Raw genomic sequence first — 26,927 nt, 5'->3', positions numbered from 1 at the left:
CCCCACGTACTGAATAATGATGGCATTAACTGCTATGGAGTGGAAGTATCTAGTCCAATCCATGCCATACCAGTTACAACAGTAGAAAATTCTTCCTGTTTGTTATTGGGAAACAACATTAAATTCTAAAAATGAAACAAGACAGGCTGGGGGAAGGGGAGGGGAGGAAGAAGAGGAAGCAAGGGTCTCAAAGCAAAACAAGATACAAAAATCAAGACGTTTGGTGAAAAACTTTTATTACATGAAATTGTTGCAGCTTGGAATTCTGTCTTCTAAAAAATAGGGAAGGAAGAGGAAAACCTCTCCCAAGAACATCCCAGCTGATTGTGTCATCCAGGACTTGCCACATTCTGAACATCCACTCCATAGCAACAAAGAGTAGGAGGGAGGGAGCTGGGAATTTCCCCGGTAGAGTAAAGGCTGCATATCAGCAGCGCCTATGCCTGCCGCTTGATGACACAAACGCTTCTCTCACCAGCCTCGGCAAGCATGTGGAGAGTGCTTGTGGAGAACAGAACAACCATCAAAAGCAGAAAGTTACTGCGCATGTACATGCATGCACACACACAAGAATCCAGAGTCCCCTCAATCTTTAGAAACACTGTTGCAAACATCAAGGCTCAGGATCATTAATTTCACCACTCAAACAAAGAACAACTTGTGAAGCAAGGAGGAGCAGAAAGATGTTGGGGTTTGTTCCTCTTTATCAAGATCTTATCGGTGTCCCAGCTTGCACATGGTTGTTTTTTTCTGGAATATAAGCTTTGCAGCAGAAGTGTGGGAAGACTTTTGTCAGGGGCCACTTTCCCAGCTTTTATCGCCCCCCAGGGGAGATGCTGCACCAAGCACTAGAACTGTTCTCTACTTCCTAATTTCCTGGCATTTTACAGTGCTGAATTTAAGATGGAATCTATTGGCCTCATCCAATGAGTGTCCAGGCGTCTTTGCTCTTTCCCACATTTTGAGTGTGCTGCCACCTACAGCTGCCTTGTGGCAGCACATTTTAAACTTGGCTCTCTAGACTTGTGAAAAGTTAAAAAGATTTTGCTCCTCTTGCACACTTCCCCTTTGAAAGTCCAACTGCACAGCAGCTATTCATGGGAGCATGTAAATATCATGCTTCCCTCAGACAGACCTGTGCTGCCAGCTTAAAACTGTGCTCTTAAATGATATTTACAGCAGAACAGTTAAATAAATTAACACTTCCCCAACTGGTAGTAACAACTGCCCAATCAGAACAAAGCTGAAAAAAGAGCAGAGATGCCCTTAGTTTGGTCTCAAGAACAGCAGTTATTCTGAGGCAAAGGCAACTGAGATTGCATTTGTCCCCATGAGCATCACCTGCAAGTTCTGTTTAACCAAGAGGCAGCTGTGTGGCTTTAAAGACACATTCTGGTCCAACTGACTCCTTTGCAAGGTTTATACTCCATGGGAGGCAACAGGTAGAGCAAAAGTAAGAAGTGGGGCAATTTTGCATCTGGATACCGCAAAACCCGGTGTGACAAGGCAGCCTGGAGGGGCTACTGAATGAAGTGTACAAAGTCTGAGCAACTGCAGGCAGATCAGGAAATGGTCTGTGTGGAAAGAAAACATCTTTAAAATAGAAATCACTCTAGCAGACTGGAGGCAGAAAACCCCCTAGCACAGACTTGTGGGAGGAGGAGGAGGGAGCGGAGGAAAAAGAATGTGGGCTAATACACTGTCTCTAGTCACAGTGTAGTCTGGAAAAAACAAAGTCATCTTCTTCTGTTTTAGACAAAGCTGGGAGAGTAAGCATAGGCCCCGCCTTTGTGAGCTCAGTCTCTCCAAAAGGAGGCAATTCCATGTTACCATCCAGCCATGAAAATCAACATACAAGTTGCCCTCCTGCAATAGCTCCCACAGTCTTGCACACCATCAAAAGTGTCTGAACAAGCACAAAGGCTCACTTTACAATGGGGGAAATGATTTAGTTGCAGTCAGTTCTGCACCTGTCAACCAGAAGCAGAGGCATTTTGGTCCATCTCCCAAAGCTAAACTAGCCAATTCAAGTCTTAGGATGCTCAGCTGGAGCACACCACAGGTTTTCCTGAGATCTTCAGGTCATCAAAAGGCAAAAGGGTAAGAATCTGTCAAGGCAAAAGAAGAAGAAATGACAACAGGGTTAGCATTTGAGCTGGGAACCTGCCAAGGAATTCATATTACAGCTTCAATGCCTGACTAAAATATAGTGCACAGGACAGACCACATGTTTCCCAAGACCACTGCTATCTAGTAGAACAGATATCATGCCAGAGAAGGCTTTCTCTCCTGTTCAACTCCACATTATAGGCTCATATGCAGGAAGATGATTTCTGAAAACATATAGGGCAGGGGTGGGGAATCTCAGGGCCAGGAATCAAGTCTGGTCCTCTGTGGTTCCTCAGACTGCCACATTCCCTCTTCCCAACCAATAATCATTTGCTGGTTTCCAGGTTTTTGTATGGTTTTTCCTCCTCCTAAAAGGTTAAAATGCCCCTCCTAAGGCTAGTTATGGGCAGTAAAACATGAAGGTATTTGGGGACTTGCCCCTTTGTCCTTCAGCTGTGTTCACTGTGAATTTCTCTGAAATTGGGCTTTCAGAATGGAAGAGGTTCCCCACCCTGATACAGTGGTACCTTGGCTCATGAATGCCTTGGTTCACAACCAAATCGGGTCACGAACAAAAATTTCATGAAAATTTTGACTTGGGTCACGAACTCCGCATTGGGTGGCAACCAAAATCGCAGCCATCTCCCTCCCCCCTCCCGAGTGGGGAGATGGCCATGACTGCAGCTGCGTTTGTGCAGGGAAGACGTGCATGATCATGGGCGCACTCCTGCAGGAAAGACGGGCACAATCTTGGCCATCTCCCCCCACCCAACCACCACGATCGCGGTCATCTCCCCCTCCCTGAGTGGGGAGATGGTTGCGATCAAGCTGAGGGTGGGGGGGGGAGATGGCCAAGATCGTGCCCGTCTCTCCCTCCCCCAGTGCGCCCCATTTGCACCTGTCTCCCTCCCCCAGCATGCCTCGTTCACACCCATCTCTCTTTCCCCCAGTGCGCCTGTCTACCCCCCCCCGCACACCGGGATGATGGGCGCGTGCAGGGATGACAGGTGTGTTCTCGGTCATGCTGGGGGGGGTGGCAGGGAGATGACTGCACTTGTGCTCGGGGTGGTGGTGGGGAGACGGCCGTGATCTTTGTTGTTCTTTGTCACTTCTCTTCACATTTTTCTGATTGAAAAAATGGTTACAGAATGGATTAACCTAATTTACATTGAACATTATGGGGAAATTTAACTTGGCTCACAACCAATCTGGGTCACGACCAGAGTCCTGGAACAGATTAAGTTTGTGAGCCAAGGTACCACTGTATAAGCTTTCTGACAACATGGGATCTACAGCCAAACTACCATGAGCCTTACAAGTGCACGTGGAATAAACAGATACAAGGAAAAAAGTTGACATGGTACAAGTATCTTTGTATATATTCCAAAGCCTTCACACCTGGATTCACCATGTAGATACTTTACAGATTTGGTTTTCTGTGCTCCTGGCTGTTAATGTGATACAGACAGCTAGGAATTCTCTAGTTTTCTTCAACTACTCTCTGCATAGCATAGCCTAGTAACTCCCTCCAGCTTATAGAGGATATCATTTCATCACACATGTGAATCATAAAAACATGCTGGTCACAATCTATTTGCATTCTGCTCTTCCTCCAGAATAGGAGGAAAGGAACCTGTTCCTTTATCTGCTTGTCTGGACATTTTGCAGAGACAAGCTAAGGAGGCTGCCTTAGTCCTGTTTCCGCCCATTGGCTATGTGTTCGTAAAGAACGAAAGTACAGACTAGCCATCTGAACAAGTGATGCTGCTTCACCCTGATTACATGTAGCTCTAGGTTTGCTTAGATCCCAACCTCCCTAAGCAAAGAAGGCCATTAGCTGCTGAAGTACTCAAGTACAACAGAACAGTTGCAGTCTGTCTGCCCTGCCATCTCCAATCACTCTCTATTAAAGAAGCTGCAATAGTGCCACAGTGCTGGTGGTGGTGACACAGAGGCAGACAAGCCAGTTTAGCAGCTCCTCCCTTCTGTATGGCTTTAAAGATAAACATCAAATTCATCTGAGCTGGCATTGGCAAATCACAGGTATGAAGGGTGTCATGGAAAGAGAGGCAATTACAAGCGCTCACTGCCAGAATTTCAGGCCCTATGCAGGGAGCACCTTCTGCCAGGAGCCAAAACTTTCCGGAGCCCTACTCCACAGAGCCTGCACCCCTGCCTTGTTTCTAACGCTGAGGCTGCTGACTCCCTCCTACAAGCCCCTGCTCTAGAGAAGCCACACACAGAAAGGTTCTCACATCATCGTCGTCATCAGCCAGGTCTTGGGCCGTCTCATCCTCCATATTCCGCAACAAGGTGTCTGCCCCTGAATGGCAGAGGATGGCCGCAATGGCAGCATCTTTCCTGCCTACAGCCAGGTGCAGTGGGGTACAACCATTGTACATCTGGGCATCCACCTGGGCCCCCATTCGCAGAAGATGTTTCACAGCCATCTCATCATGGTTTTCCACTGCCAAGTGCAAGGGTGTCTTTCCACTTGTGCCATCCTGGGACCAAGAGAGCAGGAAAACAGATCTTCAGTAAGCCCCTGAAGCAGAAGCCCAAAAGAATGTAACACCCCATGGGTGTTTGGAACTTAGGAGAGCCAGCATGGAAGTGCAGTGCTCCTAAACTTCTCCCCAAAATGAAACACCAGTAAAAACAAGTTCCACACCTAATTCGAAAAAGGCAGCTCTTTCTGGACATTTCAGCATTTGAGGGCTTTCAGCAAGCTGCTTAAAGCTATAAATCTAGGCACCAGAGTTCATAGATTCATAGAACAGTAGAGTTGAAGGGGCCAACTAGGCCACTGGGTCCAACCTCCTGCTGGGGCAGGACACCAAGTTACACCATCCCACTCAGATGCCTGTCCAGTTTCATCTTGAATGTCTCTAGTGTGGGAGAGCCCACCACTTCTCTTGGCAACTGTTTCCACTGTTGTATTTCTTTGACAGTTAGGAAGTTACTTGGTGTTTGGCCTGAATCTAGTCTGCTATGGTTTAAATTTGTTGTTCCGTGTCCTACACTCAAGGATGAGTGAAAAGAGATCTTTTCCTTCCTCTTTGTGACAGCCTTTGAGGTACTTGGAGAGCGCCACCATATCCCCTCTCAATCTTCTCTTCTCAAGGCTGATCATTTCCAGTTCTCTCAGTTACTGTTCTAATGACAATCGCAATGAAAGTTCCATCCCTAGAGCTGCAGACAACATACAGTGACCTGGAAGGTGGCAATAATTTCAGCATAGCAGTTTAATGGGATATATGTAGGGCCATATAAATAAGCCCTAAGTAACTGAAATTTCATCTAAAAAAAAAGCTTTACATCATGGAACAAATTAGAGAGATCAACTAATGTTGCAGGCATTTGTTTAGTATGCATACATGTTTTCTGCTTCTTAGCTTACTCTATGTGAGTGAAAGGCTAGGAGACATTTAAAGCCCCAGCTCCTTAACTCCTTAACTTCTTCTCCCCTTCTTGTAAGACTTCAGGAGGTGCTGCCTACACACTTTCAGTATTACTCTTTACTGCCATAATAGCCATATTCTTTTCCAGAAATAAATGATGAAGTTTTACAACATGCTGAATTCTGAACTCAGTACCAGATGTCCTTCTTGCGTGATGGTTCCATCATATAGTAGAGAACTTAGGTGGCTCTGACATATACAGGATGTGGAGCTCTGCCAGCTGCCCTTGACATACCTGAACATTAATGTTAGCTCCAGTCTTCACCAGCAATGCCATCAGTTGCAGGTTTCCTTTCATGGTGCTGATGTGTAGGCAAGATAAACCTAGAGAAGGCAACAAGTCAGGAAGTTACTACAAGGCAAAGCAGGTGAGCACTGACCTAGACACTCTCCAGATGCAGTTCTTACTCCTTCTCACCTTGCCAGTTCTGCAGTTGCAGATCCTGAAGGTTCTTTCTAGTTTCCAAATGCTTGTTAAAGATTGGGTCCTGCAGCAGCAGCAGCTGGACACACTCTAGGTTCTGTTGCTCACAGGCCAAGTGCAGTGGGGTGTTTCCATTGCGGTCTTGCAGTGCTGTATTCACCCCCTTCAGGACTAGTGCTTGCACCACTCTGGACTGTTCCAGGTATACAGACAAGTGAAGTGGAGTCTGTAACGGCAGAGAGAATGACACAGACTGAGTGAGGCTGGAGGAGAAAGAAAAGATAGCGACTGAAGCAGAACTGATTATGTGCTGCAATTCCACCACAAAAATGCAGAATCAAATGATGGATAAAGAATTTAGCACCCTGAAAGCTTCCTCCTGAGAACAGATGAGCTGATTAGTGATACCTAATGAATCCAGAGGTGGGAGGCATAGTAGAATTTCCAGTTGTCAGGAGACATCAGTACTCTGCACAGTTCTTTGTCCCTTCACAGGACTAGCAGAAGCCACAAAAAGTTATTCAAAATAAGCAGCTGTGCAAGCCTGTGATTCATACAGGTTGCAGAATTTGGATTACTGCTTTTTTAATGTGGCCTTGGACTAAGATAAGGAGTGGGTTCTAGTTTTATTAATTAATTAATTAATTAAAACATTTTTATGCCACCCCATTCACCGAAGCCTCAGGGCGGCTTACAACAATAAATTAAATCCACATAAATAAAAAGTTTTCCAGTTAAGTAAGCAGTTTGCATGTTCTGTTACTGATTTCATGAAGTCCACATGTGAAAGTAGATTTCTATGCTCTTTCTTGATACATTAAAAATATGCTCATATGCTCAACTGGACTCCATCAAACTAGCAGGATTACTCTTATGATCTAGATGGTAATGTGTATTCCCAGTTGAGGCCACAAGATGTTTCACAGGACTAAAGCTGGACTGAGACCACTGACAGCAAGAAAGCTAAGAACTCCATGACACAAGGAACAAAGTGAACGCTGCGCCAAGTACCGTATTTTTTGCTCTATAAGACGCACTTTTTTCCCCCTCAAAAGTAAGGGGAAATGTCTGTGCATCTTATAGAGCAAATATGTGTGTGCAGTAAGTCTGTCAGACGTGCAGCCCATGGGGAAGTGATGGGGAATGTGCCTGTGACTATGTGCCCATTTGATTAAGAATATTTTTTTGTTTTCCTCCTCTAAAATTAGGTGTGTCGTATGGTCAGGCACGTCTTATATAGTGAAAAATATTGTATGTAGGTAGTGTGTTTAGGGAATCGGAGGCACATATGTCTTGCTACCAGCCTGCTGCAAAGGAATGCCTTGGATTCTCAGACCCAGCATGTTTCCTTCTCTCAGAATCACCTAACCCTCCCCTGCATCCTCCTGTACAAACCTGGAATAAGTTGTTCTGGATCTCCAAAAGCTCAACAGGCAATATGGCAATGAAGTTGAGTGCTATAGAGGGTACACAGTGAATGATCGCCAAATGCAGCAACCTGAAGGGGAAATGAGACATTACTCTAGGGTGCAGTGTCTAATCCTACCAAGCTACAATAACGTGGAATCCTTAGCTGCTTGTTTGTATTTAATTCCTGGAACAGTCAACTAACACACTAACTGAAAAATGATATCAGACTTGCATTTGTATACAATACAGTAGTTATGCATCTTCCTGGAGAGTTTTGCACATACATTCCTTTTCATAGGCCAATACACACTTTACACAGCAAATTAGTTTACTGCTTCCAGCCAATCAAGCATGTATTTTGTAGCGAACAGAGATGTTTAAAGGTAAAATGTTTTCCTGTAAATTCATGGTGGTTTTTGAGCTCAGTGCAGATCCCCAGCTGCTGTTTCAGAAGCTTAATGGCAGTAGTTGAAAAGGCAAATACAATCCTGCTAAGATTAAAGCTTAAAATTGTGGACAAAGATTCAAGGCCTCACAGTCTCAGGCCTAGCACCACCGAGACTGTTAACACCTCTGCTAGTAGCTCATTCTGCAAAAAATACGGATGTACAAACTAGGCCTCAAATTTGGTGGGAAGAGAATTCCACAAAATTAAAAAGCATCCATATCAGTTAATAAGAAGGCTATTGATCCTTGCTGTGCTTACCATCTCAAATCCTGAGGGTGTTCAAGAATAGGCTAGACATGCACATGGTGGGCATGGCGTGAGTGGAGCCAGCTGGAGCCAGGGGTCAGACTAGATGGCCCAGGAGACCCCTTCTGACTCATGCTGTTTCTATGTTTCCACTAATACTTAACCACCCAGAAAAGAAATAAAATATGACTACAAGTGAGGCAGATATAGATCACTGCCTAGTTAAGTATCATACACAAAAATGCTGTACAAAGCAATTTTATGTGAGATATAAACAGGCTGTACTGTATACAGATCTAGAGCAGAAAAGCAAAAGCAACTTTATAAATATGATACACTAAGCATGCACTAAAGCTAACAAATAAACCTTTTCTAATACCCACGATCTCCAAGCCAATTTCTCTTTGGGGGGAGGAGGGGGGAATTCATTCGGACTGACCCCAACACTTAAAAATAATTCCAGAATAATTTCAAGATGCATCTCCATCTACCTTTTTTAAAAATGCCATTGATATGGCGCACTTCAGTTTACAAGACATTTCCCGTTAGCTAATGAACCTTTTCAAAATCGGAATGCACTTGAAAATGGCCCTTTCAAATGAAAGAATCATTTTTACTGTGCAGTATAAACCACTTCTGCATCCATCGAATGTACAAAGGGGATTTCCATAGAGGCTAAAGAGGTGCAAAATGGCACTAGCAGGTCATGGAGCAGTCAGGAAGGCAGGGGGAAAGGGGAGGGTGGGGAGAGGAGCCGGGCCGGGATTCCTGTCCAAGAGGGGCAAAAAGGTCTAGGGATAGTCCTGCCTGAGGCCATGCCAGAGAAACCTGCAGAATTCTTTAAAGAAATTTCCATGTGTGGTAGCTGAAATCATGGCAGAAAAGCCTCTGCAGTTGTATCAGCAGGCGAGGCCTCAGGGGAAGCCCAGGGTCACATGGCCTCGGGAATTTCCCTGCCCACCACAGTTGCCACAGCAACAGGTGGGGGAGGGCCACGGGCGCCTTTGCACAGCTGCACTTGTCAGAAGAAGGCTGAAGGCCGTCCACTGCAGTGGGAGGAAATTGGCTGGGCAGCTCTCCTCCGGTTCATGGTTCATGTTCACACGTTGATTTTGATTAAGGCTTCCGTTGTTCCTTCGTTTGTTTGTTAAGGCCATGCCCCACAGGGAACCCTCCTTTTTAATCTTTGTAATATATTTGCCATCCTTTGGCCTGCTCCACAAGCTTCACCCTCCATACTGTCTGTGTTTCCCACTGATGTTGAAGGAACAAGAACTGAGTTAAAAAAGAAAGAGGAAAATAGAATAAGTTGGCAATTCTAGTTCTGAATGAACATGTTGGAACCAGCACGTGACCTCAACAGACCTTTGGGCCATATAGATCATCTGCATGAAAGTACTGCTGGTTTCTATTTATAGCACTCCAGGAAAATTGCAGTGGAAGCAGCGAACATGACAACACAGCAGGAAATAGTGTGGAAAGTTAGAGCATGTTTGGGTTCAGACTTTCCATGTATAAATACCTTTTCTCAGTTATCCCTGCCTTTATAACTCTGGCCCTCATGAAAACTGCCACCATAAATTGCTGAAGGAAATAAAAATAGACCTGCAACCTCCTACTTTTGGTGGGAAGCACCTGATTTATAGGGAGCCCCACAGTCAAGTTTCAGTTCTGTTGCAGTTTGCAGGCAAGGTAAGCCCACCTTAAGTCAGCTTTCTAGTTCAGTTACTAGATCACAGAAAATTTTAATGTTCCCCTGCCCACATAAACCTACATTGTCATCTGAAAAAGGGGGAAGGGAAGGGAAGGGAAGGGAAGGTACATTGTGATTTACACATAAACTTTCCTGACAGGAGAATGGAGCAAATGGCTATTTACAAGTATGGCTGAAACAAATTGACAGAAACAGAATGTTTTAGAAAACACAACTCCATTTATCTGGAAAGATCTGCAAGTTTTGCAACTGGTCTCACATTCAGTTCTGCAAGATCTTCAGTCTGAGCTATCTAGCTCCAAAGATTGATATGCTCATAATTAATACTACCAAAGAAAGCAAGAGGTACCTGGATTAATGTTATATGAATCATGCCTCAAATCTGATTTATCCTTACAGCATGATACAGAATACCTTAACTATAATTACAAATATAGCTTAAAATATCTTATGCAAAAATCCTAGATAGTGTTGAGAGAGTCATAAAATTTTTCAGAGTCCCAGCTCCAACATTGGAGCTGCTTGCTCCTATAGTCGGCGTAGAAATAATTTCACTAGCTGCTTCTCCTAACCTTGGAAAAGGGATTGGTGGGCATTCCAGCTGGGGCAAGGAAGGCAGCAGACTGGTGCCATCAAGATACAACCTGTCCTGGTAGGGCCTTCTCTTCTGCCCCAAAAGCCACAATTAGACTCCTGAAATTGGCTGTGCCTTCAATATTTCTGTATTTACTTTACTTACACTTGATGTGGAGCAGCAAAGGGGTGGAAAAATTACTTTAGTGGGTGGCGATCCAAAGGCAGACAACTGTACTAAAGACATATACGTAGCTTGAGAAAAGCCTCTCTTCTGAATGGTGCTTCCATCACCCCCAATATTTGTATATTAATTGACTATTTTGCTGGGATCATTTCATACATCTGAAGAACAGTCTGCAAAAGCTTATGCCAGAATAAATATGTTAGACTTTCAGATGCCACAAGGCTCCTTGTTATTTTTGCTGCAACTAACACAACTGACCCTCTCTTGAGTTCCAACACAGCTTCTGGTCAAACAGGCTTGACAGTGTTTTGAAGCAATACAAAAGCCTTGCAACACCTGGCCCACTAGAGGTAAGATTAAGATAAACATATATCCTGCAAGAGCTGAACCCTCCATCAGACACATTCATGTTTCAGGATCCCCAGTCTACATTTCCTTTCTGGAAAGAATGGTTGACAATCTTGGAGGTAGTCTCCAGGTTCACTATCACATAGTACAGGCAAGCCTAAAGCAGGGAAGCGAATCTCCAGTACACTGCAATAGATGCTCTAGAAAGAGCGATAACATCCAATTAGTTAATCCACAAAGTTCTGAACAGCACTATGAACATGCAAAATGTGTGTGTCAGTACTTTGTCAATGCACTGTGTCACTCAGGGTGCAAACCTATGCTTGTTAGACATAGTGGCTGCGGCAAGCTGGGAGCTGTATGGTTTTTTTTCTGTTTAGACGTGCATAGCATTGTGCCCTTAGCAGACTGACTGACTGCATGTATAGGCCACCTATAACTGCCATAGGCTGCCTGATAGCATCTAAAGCAGCTTTCCTCAGCCTCATGCCTTCCACAAGTGTTGAACTACATCATTGGTAGGAGTTGTACTCCAGGACATCTAGGTGTGCCAGGTTGACTAGCCCTGTTCTTAATTATGCCCTGGCTGGTGTCAAATTGCTAGAGAGTCCCTCCATTTTGTTCACACAGATTCAGCTTATCTTTGCAGATATTCTCCAGCCTGTGCTTCACCATGTTGACTAGAGGTTTACCTTCCTTGCTTCCTAAAAGAATGCAGGAGATAAGAGCCCTTGGGAACAGGGACTTTCCAAGACAATTTGGATTGAACTTTAACTGCTGCTGTTTTTATCTGCTACAGCAAAACACAACTAGCATGAGAAAAAAACAGGATTCTCTGGGATTCCTACCAATTCAATTCCTCCCAAAATTCCCTAAAACAGCTGGCAGAAACAGCAATTCCTATTCTAGAGTGAGAGTGGGCTATCAGGAACATTTTCAGGCAAACACTCTCTCAGTTTTAACATTTTTACTGAAATATTTCTCCAAATATTCACTGTGCCTGGGGGAGGGGAGGTTGAAATGTCACTTTTTCAGAATGGGAAGTTACTTCCACATGATCTCAAGTCACATATGAAAACAGGAACCTTGCCATGGCACCTGTCCCAGGTGGTTCCTAATTCTTCATGCTTTAACAGAGAAGCATGGGACTAAAGTATGTGGTTAGATTATAAATTCCACTGCAGAGGGGATGGATCTTGTTTTCAGTGCTTAGCACTGCATAAAATAATAAAAGCAGTTCTGCCACTACAAAGTCGTTGTAGGTTATTTATGTATTTATGATTTTATTTCTAACCCACCCCATTAGTCACATGGCTCCCTGGGCAGGTTACAATAATAAAATCATATAAAACAGTAAATTGTATAAAACACAAGTCAAATAAAATGTTAAAAGAATAAAAATGCACCCAGCTTAACAAAACTAGTAATATCATAAAAGGCATACCACATTGTTAAAATGCCATTAAAAACAGGTTAACAAAATACTAGTGAAATAAAAAAGTCTTTGCCTGGCGCCAAAAAAGAGTATAAAGAGGGCACCTCTCTGGGAAGCTCATTCCAGAGTTGGGGTGCCACTCCCAAAAAGGCCCTTCTTGTTGCCACCCTCCATATTTCCTGAGGAGAAGGCTCCCTCAGATGCAGATCTAAGGTGCTAGGTAGGCTCATATGGGAAGAGGTACTCCTTTAGATAGCCTGGCCACAAGCTGTCCAGTCTTTATATGCTGTAGAATGAGGGGGCAAAATGGCTTGCAGGTAAGCACATTTTTGAATGCATGAAGGTACAGTAGGCATGAGGTGAAAATCAAAGGTTTTATTAAGAAATAAACATTATGTTTGTAATCCTTACTAGCTGGAAAAATAGAACCAAAATGGATGGACAACACCTGGTAGAATATCAAAGCTAGAGTGTTTTTTGGATGGAGAGCCAAAGAAGAACACATGCTGGGGAACTATCTCCACTGTACCGTGTACCATCTCATGACTTACAGATAACAGAATATACATAATAAACAAGTACATTAGGATTTTACTTGCACATTTTATACAGGTTACTTAATTTACCTTAATTGAAGCAGAACTGAGGTTACCTTGGTCCAGAATTTAAACTGATTTATCTGAAACAAGGAACATGTAGAGCCCTGACCATGATTCATCAGAGAATTATGTCTGCAGAATCACCTGAAATACTAATATGCACTTACACACAGAGAAACAGTGGAGATATTTTGGAGTCTAAGTGGGACATCCCTGATCATGCATGTCAAGAAGCAAGTTGGGGTGGTGAGGAAAACATCAGTTTGTCTTGGCCTGGATCAGTTTGACCTGGATTTTATACTGTTCCCTTCAGACTTCACAGAGCTATTAAGCACACACCCTATAGGGAATCACACTATTTCTAGGCCGAGCTTAAAGGTTTAGGTCCTCCCTCCCAAACTTGGTGTAGCTAAAGAAAGACAGGGGCACAGTTCTAAAACTGAGTCCTCTTTCCTGCACAACAGCTATTAATGTAATTTCTCCCTCCCCTTCCAATTTCCCAACCTGGAATTATGTAACACAGTGCTGACACAGTCAAATAGCAAGTGGGAAGTTATCTAAATATCATGGGCAAAATTCTTGGATATCCTCATCTCAGTAAATTATTTCTACCTTTCTGTACACGGTCATGCCTCCACTGCAATATCTGAGATGGAAAACTGTGGATAGGAATACCATCCACTGAAGTTATACAATGAATCCGAGACCACATAGCTTCATGTTTCATCAAACCTCTAGGTCAGCATTCCTCAACCTGATGTCTTACAGAGGTATTTGACTGCAACTTCTATAACAGGCTGGGAATGATGGGAGTTGTCGTCCGATCATCTGGAGGGGCCCAGGTTCAGGAGAGCTACTGTGGCTCCCCATCTGTGTTTTCTAACAAACCTCCAACACTCAGTTTACCTCTCACGGTTCAGAGACAATGTACTTATAATCATACAGTTGGAAGGAACCTAGCAGTCCACTGGGTTCAACTGCCTGCTTAATGCAGGACTCAAGTCCTCCATCCAGGCCTGGCCCTGTTCCAAGATTAGGCAGGATCAGGCAATTCAGACTATACAGAGATGATGTTAACAGGGATGGCAGGACAGCAGCTTCAGGAGTCTTTCACATTGGGTGGTGTCATATACAGCTGAGAATATGAAAGAAAGGCAAGAAAGAGACCGTGTGGTATATGATCCAAGTGTTGGACTAAGACTGGGGAGACTCGTGTGCTAGTCCCCACTTGGCCATGAAACTCACCGAGTGAACTTTCAGTCTAATCTACCTCATAGGGATATTTTGAGGATAAAACAGAGAGAAAAGTGTGTCCACTATCTTAGTCTCCCTAAGGGAAAAGCAGGATGTAAATGCAACAATACACCAACTTTCTTCAATAGCGTGAGCCAATGGGGATCAGTGAAGGCGCATGTAGGAAATGAAAGAGCTGAATTCAGACACATATCCTCATTTGTGGGCAACTTCCAGGTACTGGCAGGCACATATACCCACTACATTTGCCATGGAATTAAAAATGGGCATTTCCCCAACAAACAGGACATGTGACTGGCATCTGCTTAGCTTGAAAACAGCACTGTGCTCCAGCCAGGAGGCTTCCAAAAATGTGATTCTACTTTCAAATGAGGCACATGGTTCATGGGCACCCAGTCTGCAAAATTGCTTCTTTGCTCGTGCTGCTGTGGCAAATTCAGTAAGGATCACAAAAATGGTCATGGGAAGATGTCTCCTGGTCTATGTAACCCAGTATTTTCTGTTCTGTTCTGATGGCTCGCAGCTCTCCCAAGGCCCCGGCAGAGGTCTTTCCTCCATTTTAACTTTATATGATTATGTGGGTATCGCAGCATATTCTTTGTATTTATGTAATTGGAGGTAATTTATTACGTTCTATTGTACTTCAATGTATTTTATTGTGTTTTAAGCTGCCCCGAGGCTTCGGCAAGGGGCAGCATAGAAATGCTGCAATAATAATAATAATAATAATAATAATAATAATAATAATAATAATCCTTCTAACAGGAAATGCTGAGGGCTGACCCTGGAATGCTCTGCCACTGAGCTCTGGTCACTGCCCAAGCTAGTGAGCTTTGCTGGCTTAAGACTATGCCAGTTTGAGACTGAGTTCTCATGACATGAAAAGCCTACGGGATAAATGCATCAGGGAGAACCTGTAAAGGGTGCCTGGATCTTTCACACTGCAGAAGAAAGCACCTAGGATACAGCCACCCACCAGTCTGGTGCCCTCCAGATGCACTTGGCCATAATTACCATCATTCCCAGCCAACAACAGCCATGCTGGCTAAAAATGATGGGCCCAACTAGGAAAAAACTAGGTTAGGGGAGGCTAGAAGGCACCTCATATATCTATGATGCGTGTTAAGGCCATATTTGATTTGTTTATTTTTACAAGCAACCCCAGCGTATTTATTTATTACATTTTTATACTAGCGAATAGGCTAAGCTCTTTGGACAGTTCATAAATAATTTTACTACAAGTTTTGTTACCACTGGGGCTCTTGCTGCTCATAAGCTTAGTTCTGCATGCATTAATTCTAGAAAGGAAGAAAAACTAAATCTGATATTTATTAAAGTATCTTGAATTAGACTTCATCTTTGTGAATACCAATGATGGCTTACAATGTGACTGATCAGATATAGCCATATAAAACAGACTATAAAATAAGAATAAAACAATATCGTCATAACAGAACAGCCGAGAGGCAACTAGAAAGGATTAACTAATTAACTCAGGGTATTGAGTTAAAATTTCAGGTCAAATAAGAAAATTTGGGCTGGCTCTGAAAAATTGCTGCGCCAGTTGTAAGACGCACAGCATTTTTTTCTCCAGTGAGGGTGCTCAGAGGAGAGCCATTCCTGAAGATCTTAAGATATGGTCAGGCTAATACTGAGAGACGTTCCAGATCAGGTATTTGGACCTGACATGGAATAATGGGCTCAAGTTACAGAAAGCCAGGTTCCAGCTAGATATCAGGGAATACTGGCTGACTTTCAGAGCAGTACAACAAATGGACCCAATTACCTAGGGAAGTTGTAGGCTCCTCCACACTAGAAGCTTTCAAGATGAAACGGGCAGCCATCCGAGAGGGATGGTTTAACCCAGTGTCCTGCACTGAGCAGGGGGCTGGACCCGATGGCCCTCTGGCCCCTTCCAACTTTATTATGCTATGATCAACCCAGGTTTTTCCAAGGCATCAAAATTTTGAGAAATACTACATCTGTATTGCACATGCTGTATTACAGAGAGGCTGCACCTTTGACTGAAGCATCAGCCACATCAACTAGAAACTCCTGAGCATTCAGGAATCTCTCAGGATTCCATAAGTCTCTGGAAATTTAGTCTTTTTTAAATCAAACTGTCACTCCTTCATAGGAGAAAACCAGTCATCTATCTAAACTTCATCATGAAGTTGACTGACCATGACAATGGGCCCACAGAATTCCCTCACTGCCAATTCCAGACACTGGAGCAACTCCAGAGGGTTCTTGTCAGCGGGCCCCTGCTGAGATATGGGCCATCAGCAAGTGCCCAATCATGCCTATTTTTCATATTAGTCCACTTATAAATGAAAGCAGCCTCCCTTCCCTTACTCACCAGCCTATGTTGGTGCTATACTTACATACTTGGGTGAACATTTGCTGTGGGACCACCACCTCAGCCCACCTTGACCAGCCAGGTCTTGGTGACATATACCAGGTCAGGCCCTTAAATCACAATTAAATAATAATAAATTATCTTATTATGCACCAAGCTGGCATTAACAAGCAGCACATTAGGTCAGAGGAAACGCCCATGTCCTGCTGGTTGAAGGGGACAACCAAAGGAGACAACACCTGAACAGGTACATCTACCCCTAACCAGCATCACACCTTCCTCTGTCTACAACAACTACAATTGGGGGTGTCTCCACATCCTCTTCATGTTCAGATACATCATAAAAACCAGTGGACTCTCATACAGAACAATCTGTTGGAGCATACATTCCATCCACTAACAGTTCAACTACAATACAAGCATGACTATCATGGTTAAAAGGGCTGGAGAGGAACCGCGAAAACATGGGCACAAACCTCTACCAAGCCATGAAGCCCACTGGCTGACCTTGGGTCAGTCAAATACTCCAAACATAACCTACCTCTCATGGCCGTTCCGATATGAGGAAGGTCTAAAGTATTTGGATTAAAACCCTGTGGATTCCTTAGTCATACAAGCAGTTATCTTTTCCCACATAGGTTCCTCCTATTGTCTGGGAATGTCACTTCGCTTGAGTAGATTCCAGAATTTAAGTTTCTCCTCCCCACAATATTAATCTCCCTTCTCACCTTATTCCTCCCTTCTCACCTTTACAAGGTGTCAAAAACATCCTTTGATCTAGTTTAGACATGCAGCAAAATGAGGTGGTAGAATGGACGGTCTGCTTCTGAGGACCATAATTTGAATGCCTTTGTACAGGAAAATGTCCCTGCTAAGTAGAAAACTAGTGCAACAGGGAGCGAGGGTGTCTGATACTCTAGCTTTTCTTGCAAAGAAATGTCATTTTATTTTTACATGAAGGGCCATTCAAAACTGGCATCCTTCATCTGTAATCTGAAATGATACAATTGCTTCTATTCCCTCTTCTTACCACACATATAAACCAGGCCTTATTTTTAGGTGATGTTCAAGGGGTGGGTACATTTAGGCATGTCACTGTTAAGATTTCTTGTCAGCATGCTTTTATTTTTAGTTCATTGCTTATTGTGAAATTTTAACAACAATAAATGAGAAAGAAAAACAATGAAATTGTGATTGCATAAAAGTGAATATTTCAGTTTCACTGGATGCATATGAAATGTATGTATAAATGTGGCTAAGAATTATGTATGAAATTGAACATGCAGACTGAAGTTATAAACACTTTTTATGAAGTCATTAGTTCGGTCAGTGGTGCTTTTATAATGGTTTTAATTATGGTATTATGGTTTTAGGGTTTTATTGTAATTTGTGATTTTTGCTTTTACATCATATTTTATATTGTATTTATGGTTTTGTTGTTGTAACCTGCCCAGGGAGCCATGTGGCTAATGGAAAAAACTAGAAATCAAATAAAGAAATAAAAGTATTCATTTGTAAGGGGCATCTTTATACCACCCAAAGTGTTCAAAGCACTGTTAGATCCTTGTACTTCTATAATTTTATGTATTATTGATCATTTATTGTTGGAAATTGAATACGATCTTTAGCATAAATAAAAAGGTAGCTGTGAGGTGGCTTCTGATACCGAAAGATTTATCAGTTGCATGTTTTATGTACTGTGCACATGGCAAAGACTCCTTCCAGTTCAGCTTCTATGTTTCACGGATGTCTGAAATGAAGCACACACCTCCAGTGTGATGCAGGCTCCAACTTATCCATAATCAGAAGTTTAAAATTAAGATAATGCATTTAGAAATTGTGAAGGACTTTTTCTTCAAAAGCATGATGATTATGAATCCTTTGCCTTGTAGTTATCAAGACATAAGGAAATAAGCTGCAAGGCTAGAACAATCTTGTAAATTGATAATAGAGTTCTAGGATCTTAAGTTCAAATGCTATGCACACACACTGTGGACTAGAAAACAGTAATCAAGGTTTTAACTCAAACATATTTTCCCTTGGAAAGCCTGATTAAACTAGCCAGTGAATGTTTATGCCTTTGATCCTTCTCTGGCCAAATGTGAAGATCATCATCTTCACCTTGGCTTTCACATCGTATTGCATAAAGTAAGATGAACTGCAAGTTTCTGTTTTGCATGCTCCTCCACTCAGATTGGATATACACAAACTGCCCATGCATTCTGAATGCTCAATCACAGGGAAGCAAACAGATCAGTTGTATGAGAACCTCTGAAGATTCCTGTGACCTTATGCATTAATAACATGTATGAGAAGGATATAATAGACAGCTTTGTTCCCTGGCACCACACTCTCACACACAGACAGCTTGGGCAGCTGTGAAGAGGCTCTAAGTATGCACATAAAACTCTTTCACATGAGGTTAGGTTCTGATCTGCCCAAAGACTTCTTCATATGGCTGCCAAACACGCAGCTATGTGAAGGTACAATCATGCATATGACAAAACCCAGCATTCCCTTCACTGAAAGATTGCAAATTCAAGAATAATTCACAATTTATGTACCTATTATATTTATATCATGCCCTTTTTCCTGCAAGAGACCCAGAGTAGTTTACATAATCCTCCTGCTGCTGCAGCTGTCCATTTTATCCTCACAACAACCCTTTTAGGCAGTGACAGGCCCCAACTCACCCAATAAGTTTCATGGCCTTAAGAAGACTAGAACCCAGATCTTTATAGTCCCAGTCCAACATTCTAACCATTATTCCACCTTGTTAGGCAACACCATAAATCTAACTTGGGAACTATGCTAGAGAAGCCATATGAATTTCTGTAAAGATAATAACCTTTCCCTCAGGCATGATTATAACCATTTTTGGATGCTTCTTGGACTGGATTTCCTACCCTACCTTCACTGTGAATAAAGGAATTGGATGTTTAAAGCTTGCTTAATGTCCTCCTATATACAGCTTCCCAGTACAAGAAGGCCCTCACCTAATTAAACAAACCATCATCCAATTAAACAAATCTTCATCAAGCAAGTTAATGTAAGCAATTAATAAATTCATCAGCTGGTTAGATCTGGATCAAGATGCACATGACTACAACAATACAACGCTTTGCTTTTAAACCCAATTGTGAATTAGTCCCCATGTTAGTCATCAGTCCTGCTGCCACTGGGAACTGCTAAATAATTATTTGTCACTGGGTTGTTTAGCATAATATCCAAACCTGGAAGCCTGGTTCCTCGGACTGGCCAAAGTGGAAACCCAGAGTGGTTTAGTTTCTCTGGCTTGCTTAGTCACTCCTACTGGAAGGAAGAACTGGCTGGGAAAGCTAGACTCCCTGTGATTATTATGCTGGCTTGTTCATGATAATCGAAGGATTTTTGTTCACTTTTGCTTTTAAGCCTTAGGTTGTCATTGGGTAGAAACCTGAGCAACATATGGGCCTATGTTGCAACAGGAATCTCTGAGAAGAGACAGTATCTCCTGTGTCTCGTCCAAGACACAGAGCCAGCCAGGTGCAGTGGTTAGAGCACTGGACTTGAGCTCAGATCTGGGCTCCAGTGCCCACTTGGCCATGAAGCTCACAGGGTGACTATGGCCCACTCAGCCTAGTCTTCCTCACAGCCACCTTGTTGTGAGGACAAAATGAAGAGAAGGACTAAAAAACCAGCCTGGCTCCTCGTCCAAGGCTCAATATACATGTAAAGCAATAGAATAATAAGATGGGACCTGCTGCCTGGTATTCAGACCTATTGGCATGCTGCATGCTGTCAACTACCATGCAGTTTCATTTTGTTTGATTAAGAAGGAATCAATTAACTTATCTGGTCTAATCAATGAAAGCTTGAAATGCTACTGTGTGAAAAGTTATCATGGGCCTGCCCCCAAAAGTCTGACTCAGATTAAATAAATGTACTGATGTTCTCGTTCTCATTTCTATTCAATGAACCTCAGCCTAGAAGTCACCAACATGTGATTTCCCATCAGTCGGGGCAGAGTATGGCACCCACCACATGCCATCATGGCTTCCCTGCTGCCTCTGCCTCCTACTAGAGACCACAAGCATATTAACATTACCAAAATAGCTACAATAGTTTCCACACAGTTTCTCTAGGCTGAAGTTTAGCTGGGGCGTGGGGTGGGGGGGGAGAGGGGAATCCCATGCTTCACTAAACAAAAGCTACAATGTCAGAGCTTTGGCAAGTAGCAAAGCAAATGGCAGTCATATTCTAACGGTCTTTTGGATTCCTCTAGGATCAGAAGTTTACAGGATATGAGAGACAATGGGGTCTCAGAGGGTTTTCCCTGCACTTCCATAGTTCCACACCAAGCTCTGACCACTAGACCACATTGCCTCTCTGTTCTGTGAGGCACAACTGGGGTGGGAGGAACCTTTCTTTCTGCAGGAAAGAAATCCTATTGCAAGAAAGCCCAAAGTAAAATTTTAAAGAAATTAAGTTTTAGTAGTTCAGAAGAACTTGGATGTAGGTGGAGTCACCAGAGAAAGGCACAGGAAAGGACTGCAGGCAGAATATGACACATAGTTTATCTGGGCACAGAAACCTTAGCAAAATTCTGTGTTTCAAAAAAAAATCATAAACATGACATAAATATGCATGCATCTATTTCATTCCCCAAGCTTATTTCCCAAGTGAAATAGCAAGGCTTGCAGAATCTGAACATTTTAACAGCTAGCAGAAAGGTTAAGGTGTGACTTAACAGCAAACACATGTGCAAAAGAAAGAACCTGGAGGACAGTATGAAGAGAAGGTTAAACCCTTCCACGGAAAAGCATACATTTCTATATGGCAGGTTTTTGCCCCTATGTGAAGATTGATATACACACCTCAGAAATTAAAACAAAACAAAATTAACGTGTACTTGAATGGATCTCCAGTCATAAAAGCTACAACGTTTGCTTCAGAGGCTATGAGCACTCAGACAGAATTGCAATTGAAACCAGTATTTTGTTTTGGTGTTGCCACAGTTATAGGAATGTCTAGAGACGCCAGGACAATGCTATACCTGTTTCAGCATCTCCCCTCTCCCACCCTATAGCTGTTGAATAAAAGGCAAGCCTGCGCACTCGCCTGTCCTTACAGATAATGTTCAGAGGCCTACCCCTGAGCCTGCTGATGTAAGCAATTAGGCTGCGAGGGGGCCTTGACAGAGCGGCAACACATTTCTGGAAATCCAAGCCAGAGGAGGTTCATATAGCCCCATTACTGCAAGCAAACGTTAAGGGTGCAGTCCTATGCAGGGCTGAACATATACAGGACTGCACGCTTAAAGGCCTATTTATTCCAAATTGCTTAAGTTTTAGAAGCACATTTTGCGACTGCTAACTTTATTTGCTTTGATTATATTATGCATAGCCAGATACTGCTATCTTTTGCTACTATTCTTTTAGCATCTATTGTTACTGTTAATGAGTCTTACTGCTGCCTTTTATGCTTTTATTTTTTTGCATTACTTAACATTCTGTATTTATCTGACAGAAACACCTTGTGAGAACACAGTCCTAAAAAGCAGCAGGAAAATATTTTAAATAAAAATAATATGAAGTATTTGTAGTGAAGGTATAGGTGAATTCTATCGCGGATGGGGAATTTATACATAAAAGCTTTCACTTGACATTGTACACATATATCAACCAGTCTTATGTGTTGTGTGAGTATGAATGCTTTACTGCATGGGACTAGCACAGCTGCCCTGGGACAAGGGCACTGATTCATTCTACAGTCAACTCCAATCCCATTTTGGTAGCTGGGAAAAAAGAGGAAACAGAAATATGAAGTCACGATTTCTGTTCTTTCATAATTAGAACTGTACAAGGAGGTAATATTGCCTGTGGAGTCTGAGAAAAACTGCATAGTGAATACACAAGTCCCAGCTATGCCCCACAAGGCACCCTCAGCTTGAGGGCACAAGGCCAGGAACTGCTTCTTCTAGCAAAAAAGGAGCAATGCATTTGGCTAGACCAGCCTGTTTCTTAAAGCATATACATCCTTTCAGGTCCACACAGGAGGAAATCAACAGTGTTAGGAAGAGACAAATGCTTATCTTACAGGACTCCGACTGCCTGTTATCTAAAGGCTCCAAGTTCAAGCAACTCACATTTTGGGCACCAGCATGGAACCCTGCCAGTACTTGTCATTGCCTAAAGCATGTTCCCCTCCAGATCCACGTTGTTGGACTGCAACTCCCATCCTCCTGTGCCAGTACAGACAGTGCAGAGGGATGATAGCAATTGTAGTCTAATAACATCTGAAGGGTCACACATCCCCCTCTCTGACTGAGGACCTCCTGGAGACAGGGGCTCTGGTGGGCCTGTTTCCTGGAGGCAGCTGAAGGCTCAATTAACTTTTAATTGAGGTTATTTTACGCAAAATTGACTGCCTAGCTTTCTCTTCTCTGATATTTAAATAATATCTGTATTGCTTATTATCACCATCATTTCTACCTGTGTATCTATAGATATAACATGTGCACATTTTATGCAAATTTCTATCCTGTGGGCCTGGGTCTCAAACCTTTTAGGGCACAATCCCATGGAATGCACCTTTGTTGCTCAGGAGACCCCAGACTCAAAAGCTGCCAAGATTCCTGTTCCTTGTCAGCAAGATGAAAGGAATAACAGAGGTGATCTTGGCCTCCCTGTCCCGTGAGCTTTGAGTTTGTCTCTTCATGGCACCACAAGAGGAGGAGGAGGGGAATGGAAGCAGGCTAGAGGCTACTCGGGATAACTCAAACCCTGGCCTCTCTTGACTTTTCCCCATCCTACCCACCAGAACACCCCCTTCCCGCCTCTCAAAAATGGATTTTCCAGTGCTGAAGAGGTGGCTGCAGGTGCTCTCCTCACCACATGTGAGGGGGCAGATCTCCAACCTCCATTTCTAAGATCAGGGTCAGAACTCCAATTCTCCCTTCCAAGGTCAGCACCCTTCCTCTGCCCCTTGGCCCCCACTTTTCTCTTACTGCAGCTCCTCTCCACTCCAAGAGCTTTTCCCCTTCTAGGCTTCCATCTGCTCTCACTACCTACCCAGGAGAAAAGCTACTCCAGGCACAGAGCTTGAAAGAGAAAAGCTCACCCCCCATGGCCTCTTCACATCCATTCAGCGCACAACTCATGATGCCATCATGCCTAATTAGGTACCTCACCAATGCTGGTGAGGAAAGTGGAAGCAAGACAGGTTGGGAAAAGAAGAAGAGGGATGAGACACAGGAGGGAGAGGAGAAAAGAGACTGGTGGACTATTCCATTTGGGAGCAGAGAACAGAATGTAGGCTATGCTTTCCACCATGATAAGGAGGGAACCCCCGCCCCCCAATATAGTTTTTACATGTAACCAACCCACTGGAAAAACAGTTAACCAAAAGCTGCAGAAAAACAACAGACAAAGTCATTCACTCGGAACAGATTTCTCAGAACGAGGTCATGAGAGAAACTTGTGCCACCACATCAGAGAAGGAAGGAGTCATATGGGATTAAGTTGCTGGCTTTTCACAGTGCTAACTCATTGGGCTCACCCCTGCTCTAAACCTACAAAGGAGGCTATAAAAGGTCTTAACGGTTCAGAAAGGTTATGCTTAGCTAAACTGAGTGCCTCTCATTTATTTCCCTTTCCTTTTCAATAGAAAATAGGGGAGGTTAAAAGTTTTGGAAGGGCAACAGCAGTCAATGTTTTTCAGATGCTCCACAGACATCAGAGTCATGAAAGAGCCAATGTGATCCCATGAAATGTCAGGATCTGGGCTTGGGGTCAGATCTCAACTCTTCAGTTCAGACCCCCTTGGAGATTCCTCTGGAGTCCCTTGTCACCGGTCTACTCCAAATGTCTGCTGTGAGAAATGAAGCCTTTCAAACTGGGGTTGTGAGCAGTGAGAGGCCACACTGGAGCTTGCTTAACCAATCAGTCATATGGATCTGTAAACTAACAATCACAATCAAAGAACAAAAAAACCCTCTAATCTTGGGGCAATGTGAATTCATGGGAGGTTATCTAGAAGAGGAACACAGGTTCCACAAAGCTCTCATTCTTCTCAGCATCTATTCCAGACCTTATAAAGCATCCTTCCCAATCTGATCCTCTCCAGCCATGCTGGCTGGAAAGTATGGGAACTGTAGTCCAACATATCTGAGAGCATCACATCAGGGAAGGGCACTTTACAGGATTGGAAAAGCTTGCAAGGGGCAAAAGATATGTTTTTTTCCTTCATCTCTTGTGTCCTGGCCATGCTCTCTCCAGACGAAAAAACATGTGTTTTGAAAATGCCTGAAGCAACAGTTTTCACTCATTTTGAAGGTTTATCTGGATTCACCAACATGCTGATTCCACAGAGAAAAAGGTAACCTTTATGTTAGAGGGCATGACATGTCTAAGGTGCCTCTGTAAGTTTTGCAATGTCAGCCCCATCAGCAAAGTTGCTGCGGTTGTTTTCCCCCAGCCTCCTGGTAATCCCTGGCACACAAAGGGTGCGTATGCACGTCCGACTGCAGGGCGAGGGCAAGGCTGATTGCAAGAAGTGGCAGGGAAAGCGTTAAGCGGACTTTTCCTCCGCCTTTCCAAAAAGGCATTATTTCTCGTCAAGTTTCCAGCCTTCCAAGGGCTCCGTTCCTTAATACACACGCACATAGCTGCGACAAAGAACCACACCAAGACACACAGCGTGTAGCTCACAACAGCCCGTGAGAACGCATGGGATGACTCACGTGTCTCCGTCCTCGCACAGGAACGAGGAAGACCCCAGCACCTGCCTGAGCCTCTCCTCCTCTTCTCCTTCGGCCTCCTGCTCCTCGCTTGCAGGCGTAGAGCCCTCTCCTTCCAACCCCGCTAAGGACTCGACGAAGGACGAGGAGCCGTAGCTAGAATCCAGCCGCTCGTCTGCGTCCGCGGCTCCCTCTTTGCCAATGCACGACGGATCGGGAGCCCCCCGGGCTGCCAGCGATCGCGGCTCGCCTTCGCCCAGCTGGCCGTGCAGGGAGCGGATGGAGCCGATGCCCGAGTCGCATTGCCCGTCCTCTAGATACGAGCCGCCGCCTTCCACCTGCGCCTCTTTCTTGCCGTCGCAGCTTCGAGCCGTCGACATGATGCTGCGGCAGCAACGGAGGGAGCGGAGAGGCTTTCCCCCGATGGCTTGGCCAAAGAGAAGCTCGGCTCTGGCCCGGCGTTCAGAGGCCTGGAAGGAGCAGCGACCCAGGCAGCCCGGCAGGACGAGTCGGCGGAACCTGCATGCCGAAGAGGAGGAGGCGGAGCAGAGGGCAACCCAGCGCGTCGGTCCGCAGAAGCCTCGACGCGCACCCCGATACCTCGCCAGGCGGGGCGGCTCCTCCCACCCGCGCTGAAATGAAGTCCGCCTCCACCCGCCGAAGATTCCGGATTCGCAGCGGCCCTCTAGCGGCAGGCAGTGGGACGTCACCCTCCCTCTCCGCAGGCGTAGCGGCGTGGGGGGGGCGGTGCGCTGGAGAACAGCGTGCTTGCTGCACTCACCGAGTCCGGAGAAAAGCTTTTCGGACGCTGGCTGGTACTGAACATGTGAAGGGGGTAGAGAGAATAGGCCTTCCAACCCAAGCCCTGAATTCCCAACACACGCGCCGTTCGCACTCCCTGCCACCACGTGTTCGGCATCAGTCTGAAGGGGGCCCACAGGGGCGCTCGTGTTTGTGCAGTCGCTCTGCAGCAACCTAAGGAGAATTCCCATGGAGTGTCCACTTCGCGCGTCCATCCGTATTTATATAGGTTACTTCAAACTAAAGCCAAATCCACATCAACGGGTATGCGTGTTGCCATTCAAAAGGCGGGACTAACCCATGTGTGAACTTTCTCAAACCCTTCACGTGTTCAGCCCCTAAAAAGGGTTATGTCACCGTGAACTTAACTATGAGTATTATGTGTACAGTAAAACTGGAATGCATTCCAGATTTTTTAAAAATTACTGCTTGCATGCACTTCGTACATGAATGCATTTGTGCAAGACTAGTATTACGAAACATTTGAGTTGTGAACTATGTGGCAGTAATAACCAATGCATAGTCCGAAAACAAAACCAAACCTTTGTTTCCTGTATGCACTTTGTGCCTGCATGTAGTTTGCATAGGACTAATGAGCATAATCAGTTATTTGATCTATTTGTTTTGTGGTGTATTGTGTGAAGGGATATCCTACTCACTGTTTTTTCTTTGGCCATAATAAAGCTGTATCAATACAAAACAAGATGCAAGAACAGCATTGCTTGTATGGGCACATATTTGTTTGGTTCTTTTATTCCCGGCGCTTGAATGCTAAAGAAAGGGGGACAGTGGCTGTGTTCAGACTAAGTAATACTAAGCAATGCAGTGCAATTATCACAT

At 44.0% G+C, this 26,927-nt stretch overlaps 1 protein-coding gene across 1 annotated transcript; it reads right to left on the bottom strand.

The window, feature by feature from the left end:
- Positions 1-219: 219 nt before the first annotated feature.
- NFKBIE (NFKB inhibitor epsilon) lies at positions 220-25,895 on the bottom strand. Its single transcript, XM_044444605.1, has 6 exons — positions 25,290-25,895; positions 7,390-7,492; positions 5,989-6,220; positions 5,806-5,894; positions 4,365-4,613; positions 220-2,108 (listed from the first exon to the last, which is right to left on the bottom strand). The coding sequence occupies exons 1-6, from the start codon at positions 25,664-25,666 to the stop codon at positions 2,043-2,045; spliced, it is 1,116 nt and encodes a 371-aa protein (XP_044300540.1). The 5' UTR covers positions 25,667-25,895; the 3' UTR covers positions 220-2,042.
- Between the last annotated feature and the right edge of the window lie 1,032 nt (positions 25,896-26,927).

The sequence above is a fragment of the Varanus komodoensis genome, unplaced genomic scaffold (assembly GCF_004798865.1).
Source record: "Varanus komodoensis strain SLA01 unplaced genomic scaffold, ASM479886v1 scaffold1, whole genome shotgun sequence".
Taxonomy (NCBI): Eukaryota; Metazoa; Chordata; class Lepidosauria; order Squamata; family Varanidae; genus Varanus; species Varanus komodoensis.
The sequence above is the reverse complement of the archived record's forward strand: the minus strand, read 5'-3'. Positions and strand labels throughout refer to the sequence as shown.